This window comes from Gymnoscopelus braueri (assembly GCF_963280865.1).
Source record: "Gymnoscopelus braueri genome assembly, chromosome: 4".
NCBI lineage: Eukaryota > Metazoa > Chordata > Actinopteri > Myctophiformes > Myctophidae > Gymnoscopelus > Gymnoscopelus braueri.
In genome coordinates this window covers 2,527,348-2,539,847 of record NC_137605.1, presented here as the reverse complement: position 1 = coordinate 2,539,847, position 12,500 = coordinate 2,527,348, and the positions used below count along the sequence as shown (strand labels likewise).

The window sequence follows — 12,500 nt, the reverse complement described above, 5'->3', positions numbered from 1 at the left end:
AAAGTACCAACGTCTTAAAGGGATATTTCACTTTCAAAAAAACTTTTGCTCATTTTATGGTCTACTCAGGCTTTAGTGAGCCCCCCAGACAGTTTTTAAGTTGCTTGATTCATTATTTAGATATTTGATATTCATTTTATCAGACACGCCCCCTTCCTATACAAACCCATTATAACTTCAAACTTCATTTTTAACCCGTTAGATTCATCAAAAACACCCGTACTTGGTTCTGGTGACTCACCCTGCCCTCCTAATACATGAGGGGGCCGTGTTTTTTCGATTTTTTTTTTGGAAAATGGAAAAAAATTAATACATTAAAAAAATGTAATAAAATAAATGAAAAAAGTAATAAAAAAAACACGGCCCCCTCATGTATTAGGAGGGCAGGGTGAGTCACCAGAACCAAGGACGGGTGTTTTTGATGAATCTAACGGGTTAAAATGGAGTTTGAAGTTATAATGGGTTTGTATAGGAAGGGGGCGTGTCTGATAAAATGAATATCAAATATCTAAATACTAAATCAAGCAACTTAAAAACGGTCTGGGGGGCTCTCAAAAGCCTGAATAGACGATAAAATGACCAAACGTTTTTTTGAAAGTGATATATCCCTTTAAGGATGCTAGCATACAGCTTATGTAAACTGCTTGTGTTCATATGTGGAAGCCTCGGTAATGTCCATAAATCAGTTGTGAGAGGCCTGCAGATTGCAGGAATGCCCAATAAGCCGTGAACTGATAAGACATTGGATACATTGTGTTCAGTGTCTGTGATAATTGTCAGTCGCCTCATTATGGAGGAGACGATGCTCCCTGTATCCTTGATCTGTATCCGGAAACACTTATTGTTGAGTTTCCCAAGTTTGTGCATCTACTATAGCCTGGGATGAGACCAATCTGCCAGTGCAAAAAAAAAAATTGCCCTCTGCGATTTGGGTCTGGCACCGCTCTGTTGTGAATCCATTTCATGCTCCCAAAGTCTGGGGTGACCAATCAGAATTCCCAGTATTCAAATATGGGACACTGTAATTGGTAGTTGGTCGTAGGTCTAACCAATTGCGTCCAGAGCCATTGTTTGGATCCCGCCCCTTGGGAAAAGAAACGTCCTCATAGAAGCACCAAACTCATATCCACAGCATCTACTACGCGAGGCTACATCTACTACTGTTTGTGTTCAAGAATGTCTTGAACAAAGGTGTTAAATGTGTAACCAGTATATCACCAGCCCCCCCCCCCCCCCCCCCCTCTCCTCATGTGTTTCGCCCCACAGCCATCATTAACTCTGTGATACATGAGGCTCAGCCAGCTGTGTGTGTGTGTGTGTGTGTGTGTGTGTGTGTGTGTGTGTGTGTGTGTGTGTGTGTGTGTGTGTGTGTGTGTGTGTGTGTGTGTGTGTGTGTGTGTGTGTGTGTGTGGGGGGTACAGACAGACAGACAGACAGACAGACAGACAGACAGACACACCTACAGACACACCGACAGACCGACAGACAGACAGACAGACCGACCGACCGACAGACCGACCGACCGACCGACCGACAGACAGACAGACAGGTGGATGTGTCTCACCTGGCCTTGGAGATCTGCAGCTTCAGGTTTCAGTTCAGGCTCTTCAGGAGCGGCGATGGGAGCCTTCACCTTCACCTCCTCCTTCACCTCCTCCTTCACCTCCTATAACAAGGTTTTTAGAGTTTAGAATTGTATTTTTATATTGTTTTGACTTCATGGTTATCAATGTGTTAATGAGTTAACCCATTAAGACCTGAGGCCCATTCTACACATGCCTTCTAAATCAGTAGTTCTCACACTTTCAAGATTTTTCTAAAGTGTTCAAAAACAGCAGATGTATACAAGCTCGCAGGCGCGCACGAAGTGAGCTTGTAGATCTGCAATTTTTTTTTGATTGAATATTTTATTAGGCAAAAAAAATGTAAACAGCACAGTTACATTTAAAAATACTTTGTCTAACAGGTCCATTCATAACGCTAAAATCTAAAATAACAGCCTGGGCCGCAGCGTGGCGGTCCAGGCACCCATAGGCTGCAATGTGGTGTCGTGGGTTCGAGTCCCGATCCCGGCGACCTTTGCTGCGAGTCACTCGCCATCGCTCTCCCCATTTCCTGTCAGTTTCCATGTTGAAAAATGGTCACACTTTTTCAAATATTAAAAATAGCAGAAATAGCAGATCTACAAGCTTACATAAATGATTGAATATGTCAATAATGTCTTTGTTAAGTAACTTGTCATATCTGCCCTGTGTCATTTTTGATTAGGAAGCCTAAAAGGCAAACAGAAATGTATTTTGTATTCATAATGTTTCAATGTTCAACATCCAAACACATCATTAAATCGTTAATCGCAATTATTTGAGTGACAATTAACACATTGAGTGCCAAACACGAGGATCTACGGTTTTGCAAATACACCCGCCGGCGCCGAGTGCCATAACCGTAGATCTTCGTGTGTTCAAAAATTTATTTTTATTTTTTTTCCACATGGGGCGCTGTGACGCAACTTAGGAATGATCCTGAGTCCCTGTAAAATGGAAAGGACGGAATCCAGTCCAAAAAACTTGCCCTCCGTCCGCTCCAATGATAGGATCTAGAGAAAAAGGTCCATATCTCCATATCTTTTTTACCGTGTGGTGAAAACGAGCCCTTTTCGACGGGCGATCTCTCTGCAATGGCAGATCGCGTTAGAAATATTATTGTTCCAGGCTTTAGTCAGGACCCTCGGCCATCGCCCAGACACCCTTTGTTTACACCCGGGTCCTCGTGGAGGATTCTACAGCTCTAAACAGATCAGCGTAAACGGTAGGAACGCTGGTACTGGATGTACCCTGTTTTAAAAAACCTCTGGCACTTGATGTGTTAATCGTAACTTAAATGTGTAATGGTGATATAATGCTCTATATATGACGCAATGCTAACATTCTCTCTATGGGATTTTCAATAGACAAAAATACTTCCACGACCCAGGGGGGGGGGGACAGCGCCCTCTGGTGGGAGCGCTCTATAGACCTCACCTCCTGCTTCACCTCCTCCTCTGTTGGCTCCTCCTCTTTCTTTGCCTTCTTCCTGCTCTTCTCCTTCTTCCTCTTCTTCTCCTCCTCCTCTTTCTTTTTCTCCTCCTTCACCCTGTCCTCCTCTTTCTTCTTCTCCTCCTTCACTCGGTCCTCCTCTTTCTTCTTCTCCTCCTTCACTCGGTCCTCCTCTTTCTTCTTCTCCTCCTTCACTCGGTCCTCCTCTTTCTTCTTCTCCTCCTTCACTCTGTCCTCCTCTTTCTTCTTCTCCTCCTTCACTCTGTCCTCCTCTTTCTTCTTCTCCTCCTCCTCTTTCTTCTTCTCCTCCTTCACTCTGTCCTCCTCTTTCTTCTTCTCCTCCTTCACGCCCTCCTCCTCTTTCTTCTTCTCCTCCTTCACCTTCTCCTCCTCTCTCCTCTTGTTCTTCTCCTCCTCCCTCCTCTTCTGTCGCTCCGCCTCTCGTGCTTTCTCCTCCTCCCTCCTCCTGTTCTTCTCCTCCTCTTTCTTCTTGGCCCGCTCCTCCTTGTCTTTCCTCTTCGCCTCCTTCTTGTCTAGCTTTCCCTCCCCTTTCTCCTCCTCCTCCTCTTCCTCCTGCTGCTGCTCCTCCTCTTTCGTCTCCGCCCCTCCCTCCTTCACCTCCTCCTTCTCCTCTTTCTTCTCCTCTTTCTTCTCCTCCGTTTGTTCCTCCTCTTTCTTCTTCTCCTCGGCCTTGGCCTCCGCTTTCTTCTTTGCTTCTTTCTTTTTCTTCTTGCCGCTCTTCTTCTCCACCTTCACCTCCTCCTCCTTACTCCCCTCCTCCTCTTCTTTCTTCTCCTCCTCTTTCTCCTCCTCTTTCTCCTCACTCGCTTTCACCTCCTCGGCCTCGGCCTCCTTTTCTCCTCCTCCTCCCGCCTTGACCTCCTCCTGCTCCTTGTCCTCCTCGACCTTGGCCTCGCGCTCCGCCTTCTCCTCGGGGGCGGAGCCACCGCCGCGGAGCAGCTCAGACTCCTCCCCGTCGGAGGAGCAGGTGGAGCGTCTCTTCAGGAAGTTGGAGAAGAGGCGGGACAGGCCCTTCCCGGCGGAGGTGCGCGTGCGCGGCTTCAGCTGCCCCGCCTCCTCCTCGGGAGGAGGGGGGGAGGTGGTGGAGGAGGCGGAGCCGCAGGGGGCGGTCTCCTGGCTCCGGGGCTCGCCGGCTTTCTCGTCTTCGGCCGCGGTAGCGGTAGCGTTAGCGGTAGCGGTAGCGGTAGCGGTAGCGGTAGCGTTAGCGGTAGCGGTTTCGGTCGCGGCGGCGGGCGCTGATGTGGCCTCGGGGGGTTTCTGTTTGTTGTGTGCGTCAGGCTCCGCCCCCGCGGCGTTCTGCTTGGCCTCGGTGTCGCCCTCGCTCACCGCACTCGCCTCTGTTGTCATGGTAGCGGCTGTGGGGGGAGGAGGGGGGAGGGGGGGGAGGGGAGAGAAAGGGTCAGTACATTGTGGACAACGTGTGTACATTCTACAACATACATGGGCAACTGGCGGCCCGGGGGCCACATGCGGCCCCTACCTTCACTTAATGCGGCCCCGCAGGTTAATATGGTAATGCTGATGTATTATTGATTTCAGCTGTTATGATTCCAAACATGACCCGCTTTAATTACTTCAGTCTATATTAGTAGCTTAATGAATAGTATTAAAATTCTATTGTCTTATTTATGTCCAATGTATTTGTATTTAAGTTAAAAAAGTTAACATTAGTATGACTAAATGCATTTGAAATTAAATAAAAGTGTTACTTTTCAGGATTCCAATTCAAAAATAGCAAAAATAGGCTTCGGTCTAAACGTAGGCTTCAGTCTAAACGTAGGCTTCAGTCTAAACGTAGGCCTCAGTCTAAACGTAGGCCTCAGTCTAAACGTAGGCCTCGGTCTAAACGTAGGCTTCAGTCTAAACGTAGGCTTCAGTCTAAACGTAGGCCTCAGTCTAAACGTAGGCCTCAGTCTAAACGTAGGCTTCAGTCTAAACGTAGGCTTCAGTCTAAACGTAGGCCTCAGTCTAAACGTAGGCTTCAGTCTAAACGTAGGCCTCAGTCTAAACGTAGGCCTCAGTCTAAACGTAGGCCTCAGTCTAAACGTAGGCCTCAGTCTAAACGTAGGCCTCAGTCTAAACGTAGGCTTCAGTCTAAACGTAGGCTTCAGTCTAAACGTAGGCCTCAGTCTAAACGTAGGCCTCAGTCTAAACGTAGGCCTCAGTCTAAACGTAGGCTTCAGTCTAAACGTAGGCTTCAGTCTAAACGTAGGCCTCAGTCTAAACGTAGGCCTCAGTCTAAACGTAGGCCTCAGTCTAAACGTAGGCCTCAGTCTAAACGTAGGCCTCAGTCTAAACGTAGGCCTCAGTCTAAACGTAGGCCTCAGTCTAAACGTAGGCTTCAGTCTAAACGTAGGCCTCAGTCTAAACGTAGGCCTCAGTCTAAACGTAAGCCTCAGTCTAAACGTAGGCTTCAGTCTAAACGTAGGCCTCAGTCTAAACGTAGGCTTCTGTCTAAACGTAGGCCTCAGTCTAAACGTAGGCTTCAGTCTAAACGTAGGCCTCAGTCTAAACGTAGGCTTCTGTCTAAACGTAGGCCTCAGTCTAAACGTAGGCCTCAGTCTAAACGTAGGCCTCAGTCTAAACGTAGGCCTCTGTCTAAACGTAGGCCTCAGTCTAAACGTAGGCCTCAGTCTAAACGTAGGCTTCAGTCTAAACATAGGCTTCAGTCTAAACGTAGGCCTCAGTCTAAACGTAGGCCTCAGTCTAAACGTAGGCCTCAGTCTAAACGTAGGCCTCAGTCTAAACGTAGGCCTCAGTCTAAACAACGTAGGCTTCAGTCTAAACGTAGGCCTCAGTCTAAACGTAGGCCTCAGTCTAAACGTAGGCCTCAGTCTAAACGTAGGCCTCAGTCTAAACAACGTAGGCTTCAGTCTAAACGTAGGCCTCAGTCTAAACGTAGGCCTCAGTCTAAACGTAGGCCTCAGTCTAAACGTAGGCTTCAGTCTAAACGTAGGCCTCAGTCTAAACGTAGGCTTCAGTCTAAACATAGGCCTCTGTCTAAACGTAGGCTTCAGTCTAAACGTAGGCCTCAGTCTAAACGTAGGCCTCAGTCTAAACGTAGGCCTCAGTCTAAACAACGTAGGCCTCAATCTAAACAACGTAGGCCTCAGTCTAAACGTAGGCCTCAGTCTAAACGTAGGCCTCAGTCTAAACGTAGGTCTCAGTCTAAACATAGGCCTCAGTCTAAACAACGTAGGCCTCAGTCTAAACGTAGGCCTCAGTCTAAACGTAGGCCTCAGTCTAAACGTAGGCCTCTGTCTAAACGTAGGCCTCAGTCTAAACGTAGGCTTCAGTCTAAACGTAGGCCTCAGTCTAAACGTAGGCCTCAGTCTAAACGTAGGCCTCAGTCTAAACGTAGGCCTCAGTCTAAACGTAGGCCTCAGTCTAAACGTAGGCCTCTGTCTAAACGTAGGCCTCAGTCTAAACGTAGGCCTCTGTCTAAACGTAGGCCTCAGTCTAAACGTAGGCCTCAGTCTAAACGTAGGCCTCAGTCTAAACGTAGGCTTCAGTCTAAACGTAGGCCTCAGTCTAAACGTAGGCCTCAGTCTAAACGTAGACCATGCAGTCCGCTGCATCACAGCATAAGGTAGAGAAGACTCTGACAAATTGAAGCCTCTTTTGTGAAGGTTCTGACCCGAGTACAAAGACTAACGTTTCCATGTTACTGCATCTTCCTCAAGGTCATGACCCCTAGTGTGTGCGGGTGTGGGTGCGTGTGGGTGGGTGTGTGTGTGTGTGTGTGTGTGTGTGTGTGTGTGTGTGTGTGTGTGTGTGTGTGTGTGTGTGTGTGTGTGTGTGTGTGTGTGTGTGTGTGTGTCTCTCTCTCTATAACAGGCTCATTAAAACCTCACTGACACAATAGAAGCATTCTGCTGCATAGCTCACTATCTACGCTGCCTGTGTCATGAACATCAAGTCCATGCCTGCTCTGTCCTCTAGCACAGCGGTTCTCAAACTATGGTTCGCGACCCAAAGTGGGGTCGCGGGAAGGTGCCTTTGGGGTCGGGCATTGGCAACCGGAAAAAATATTCACACGGTTCATATCAAGTTCACCCTCTATGTAAGCCTGACTGACAGCGCGTGTACACACACGCACACGCGCACACACACACACACACACACACACACACACACACACACACACACACACACACACACACACACACACACACACACACACACACACACACACACACACACACACACACACACACACACACACACACACACACACAAATAAAACCAGTTGACTAATCATATCACGGGAGGCTCTTATTTTGAAATCCGCCGTTTTGAGAGGAAATACTTCTTCTGTTATAGCTAAGCTACAACGACGCTTTTCAGAAGTAAACAAGACATCTCGTGGATTGCACGCAAGACTTTGCCTAAAGTTCATATTTATGATATGAAAACCATGCTCCTGTGACTTAAACAATGTTTGGAAGTGTGTTAAACTCTTTGAACGTCCGCAGCATTAGGTGAGTCTGAGTGGTTAATTATCTCATGCTGCGGTAAAGAGAGACGTCCACACAGCTGTAGCTCTGATAAAAAGTTGACACACAAAAGTCTTACATCTCGGTCTTTTATCTTTACTGTTATTTATTTTGTCTTGCACACCAGCGACTACTAGATCTGCAACATCCGCTCTTTGATACAGTAGCGTTGCACTCAGAACTGTATGTAGTCCTACACAGGATTGTTGTCAATTAAAATGCCATCATGTAGTTAACGGATTCATTGCTTTTAAATGTTAAAAAGAATATCCATATGACTCTGTTGAACTTCACCATGTAAATGTCCTCTAAATCAGCACTGAAAGTGTCTTGCAATTACACTTGCAATTGTGACCTTCAATAAAAGGTCATAAAGACCCATGTTCTATGTGAAAACGAATCGTCGAATAGTCACATTAAACTCCTGAATCACAGCCCTGCAGTACACACAGTACACAGACAGACAGACAGACAGACAGACAGAGTTGCTTAATTGCTCGTTATCCAGTGTGAGGCTGCATGCCTCACATTTTAATGAGCAGCATTTGGACTCATCAGAGTGGAAGAGGAATGATGCATTGTGGGTACATTTACAATCAAATTAAATGCTGTAATGGCAGCTTTTACAATGTTACTTTATGTAAAATAAACAGATCAGGAAGATGCAGGACTCAGTTGTCAGGAACCAAACTCCATGTTTATTGTAGATCTCATCACAGCAGAGAGAGACTAGTGTCTCCCTCCAGGGCTTCCCCCATCCCTCCCCTAACACCAATCTCTTACACATATTTATACAATCAGGAGAAGTACACAAGAGGTAACAACAGATGGTCACTCCTTACATAGGCTCTATTCTATAACTGACTCACCCAGAGTCAGTATGTTTGAAATAGGTTTGCATGAGTCGACTGTTTGTAAGGGAGAGGAGTTTAACAAGTAAGAACAGGTGATGATTGTTGCATCTACTAATACATTCTTACTAATACAATTAATCAATACCACAATGACTGTGTAATGAATTTTATCCACTACATTTCAGCCCTTAGGGCATAAATATAAAGTATTTATGTCCTATAAAAATAGAGAAAATTCATAGAATGACAGGACATTATGCTAATTCAATGGGATGCAATCATGCACAAATATTCAAAACAAAACTGTATTGTTAGATACACGTGTGATGGCAGTGACAAGCAAGCATTGCGCATATGCTACTGGTCACGTATCCTCAAACAGTGTATTCAACAATTCTACAGTAATGGTTACAGAGAAAGTCAACACCAATAACCATTTTTTCCCCACACTTCACTTCTTATGTATTTAAAAATCATAGGACCTTTTGGCATACTGTATCTTTGATAATGCTATGCTCTTTGACATTTGTTAAACAACTGATCTGCAGTTTGTACATTTATACAATTTTTGGAAATGTTATATCTGATTTGCAGCTTGTAGATCTGCCATTTTTGGGAAAGATTGCCATTGCTTCTTTTAAATACTATTATGGTGGTGTAGTTCCACACTACAAACCTCCTAGCTTTATTGTATTACCTATTTAGTAGCTAGTTAAGACCTAAATGTACCCATCAGTTCAGGTAATTGATCCTTTGAAAAATAGAACTATCTCGGCCTGTCACCGGTCTCTGTTTTAGACATATGATAATCAAAACAAAAATTGATTGAATACAATTTTAATAAAAATGTTCCCTTACCCCCCAAAGTTTGTGAGTAACTTTCACGGAATAATGGACTGACCGTTGACCAATGGTCGGAAATAATGGACGGAAATAAATGTTCCCTTACCCCCCATAGTTTGTGAATAACTTTCAGGGAATAATGGACTGACCAATGGCTCTGCAGAAACCATCGGCCGGACCCATGATCCGGAAAGCTGCACACAAACTTTTTGCTATACAGTAAAATGTAATACTCAACCGAGGTACAGTTTAACCTGTCTTTATACTATCTCCATCAATCACTCAAAAATTGCTGTAACAATTTGCTTGATAACCCCTAAAGTTCTAGCCTACGGATTATTCTTTTAGTTCTTTTATTTTAAATTATATCAACACGTGGAATTTGCAACCGAATGGATTTTTCATCACAGTATGGCACTATCAACACACCATGGAATTTTCATCACTCGGGCATTTCGCTACATGGAATAAAAAATATAGAATTCTGTGTCTACACGTGGTGTGTTTATATTAATCCGAGTTTTACTTAACATGTATCTAGCAAGAGCACAATAAGTGGACTGGAGACAAATAAAATCTGTTTTAAATTACCCGTTTCACATTATTGATTGAGCGCCTTGAAACACTACATTTTGAATAATTACTTTGATACATTTTAAAACTCAAATGTATTCCTGTTCCAGTGTTTGGTCTATCTTCACTCACACACAGACACACACGGCCCCTATCGCACCTGCCACCCCCCTTCCCCCCTGTCAGCTATTCTGGGGAGAGGAATAGAAATGGGGGAACCAGACTGATAAGTGAACTATTTAGTTCATGTGTGTGGAAATAGATTACAATACTGACTTACTCAAGTTCTATGACATTATTGTCTTTTCTTTTATGCATATTACCCCACCATTAAACAATATTGTTCTTACATTAATTAGTAGAATATAATTCTCAATTTTGGATCGGATTGTACTGCGATTTTTAAGGAAGTACCATTAAACAATATTTTTCTTACATTAATTTAGTAGAATATAATTTTCAATTTTGGATCGGACTGTACTGCAATTTTTTAAGGAAGTACCTCAAACGAATTCATTTTATCACTCTCACCCTATTTTTAGTATGACAATGAATAGAACTTGCAAAGTAAATTAAACCGTTCAGAACATAACTCAGGACATGAACCTTTTATGTGTGTGGCCTGCTCCGCATGTAGTAGATTGGTGCCTGTTGTATTAACATTGTCACCTGGTCCATCTTGCCAAGGAGTCCGCGGAGCCCGACGTGGGGCAAGGCAGTGGATGTGGTCCACCCCGTTCTGGATAGTTGGCCACAGCATTTCCACCTGGCCCATAGTTGCATGGAACAGACCCTGCACCATATTGTTCGTGATCCTGGTCTGGGTGCTGCTGGTGCAGCCATGCCCTCCTTTCGACAGGACACTCCCTCTCCATGTGGTCATCTGAGGCACAGTAATGACATAAGACCGCTATGTCATATGGCTCACTGTTTCCTCCTCTTCTTTGCCTCCATTCACGGCTCCTTTTCTTCCTATGTGACTCCTGATTTGGTTGCTGCTGCTGTTGTTGTTCCTGTGGTGGCTGCCGGTGGTTCTCATAGAACATCAACTGTGCTCTTTCCAATTTCTTCTTCCTCCCGTCTTCTTGTGAGAGCATGTGCCTCTCAGCGTGCAGTGCATGTCCCCACACCTCAGTGAGGTTCTGACTTTCCCATCCAATACAGGAAGTCATAACCCGGTTATGGATGGACGGGCGCAAGCCATTGATCACGGCAGTTTTTAACAAGTCACTGTAAGCCGGGTTGTCTAGTGTCACACCACAATGCTTCTGAAAGCAGTCCTCCATTCTATTTCTGTAGGTGTCACAGGTTTCATCAGCCCATTGCTTAGTGCTGTGAATTTTCGGCCAATCAGTGTGTGCTGGAAAAGCTGCTTTCACCCTGTCAAAAAGACCATCTCGATTCTGCAGCTGTCCAGTGATGATGTCATCTCTTTCTCCAGTCACATCAAAGTTTCCCCTGAGACGTAGCCACCTTAATCCAAAAACTTTGCGAAATACTGATTCCAGCTCTCTTGTCGATGGCCCATACATCTCGATCAAATCTAACACAGCCGTACACCAACGTACCGCGTCAATTATGGGGTCTGGAAGGTCCTTCACAATGTCATTGAATTCATCAGGTGTCCAGTTTCGCTGAACATGTACTGTTGCAGAGTATGCATCTATCTCTGCTTGCTGTGCCCCAGCCCCCGGACGGGGATGAGGGTTTGGATATGGAATTAATGGGAATAGGTTACTTGGACAGAGCGTCGCTGTGACATCTGGGTGTTCCTTGGGTGTAGTAGCAGTCAGTTGTGTGTCTCTCCTGCAGTTTGGCTCCTTCTGCCTCACATTGTAGTCATCAGGAGAAGTATTGGCTTGTAGATCTGCTAATGTCACCATAGTTCTGTCAAGGTGTTCTCGCAGTAATGTCACTTCTTTCCGTTGGTCGTTGAGTTGTTCTTGCTGTAGCGTTGCGGCCCTCTTAGCTTTGTCACGCTGGTCATTGAGTTGTTGTTGCATTCTCTTCGCTTTGTCACGTTGATCTTCCAAGGCCTTCTGTTGGTCGTCAAGTTGTCGCTGCATTTTCTTTCTGCTCGGTTTTGCTCCCATCTTCTTAAGATTCTAAGTGGAGTGTTTGCTATAACAGCAAAGCATCCACCCTGCTCACAGCGCCAATTGTAATGGCAGCTTTTACAATGTTACTTTATGTAAAATAAACAGATCAGGAAGATGCAGGACTCAGTTGTCAGGAACCAAACTCCATGTTTATTGTAGATCTCATCACAGCAGAGAGAGACTAGTGTCTCCCTCCAGGGCTTCCCCCATCCCTCCCCTAACACCAATCTCTTACACATATTTATACAATCAGGAGAAGTACACAAGAGGTAACAACAGATGGTCACTCCTTACATAGGCTCTATTCTATAACTGACTCACCCAGAGTCAGTATGTTTGAAATAGGTTTGCATGAGTCGACTGTTTGTAAGGGAGAGGAGTTTAACAAGTAAGAACAGGTGATGATTGTTGCATCTACTAATACATTCTTACTAATACAATTAATCAATACCACAATGACTGTGTAATGAATTTTATCCACTACATTAATGTAATAGAAATATTATATTCCATTCAGGTGAAGTTTTAGATCGTTTATTCTGAAGATTTCAGCAGAGCAAACAGCATACACAGATCCGT

General features: G+C 44.8%; 1 protein-coding gene across 1 annotated transcript in view; it reads right to left on the bottom strand.

The window, feature by feature from the left end:
* LOC308084582 (uncharacterized protein) overlaps positions 1-12,500 on the bottom strand; it is an 84,685-nt gene that overhangs the window by 50,290 nt on the left and 21,895 nt on the right. The window contains exons 2-3 of the mRNA XM_080427299.1: positions 3,021-4,411; positions 1,565-1,666 (exon numbers count right to left, since the gene is read on the bottom strand). Coding sequence (XP_080283425.1) covers positions 1,565-1,666; positions 3,021-4,403 — 1,485 coding nt within the window. The 5' untranslated portion in view covers positions 4,404-4,411. The remainder of the gene's footprint in view (positions 1-1,564; positions 1,667-3,020; positions 4,412-12,500) is intronic.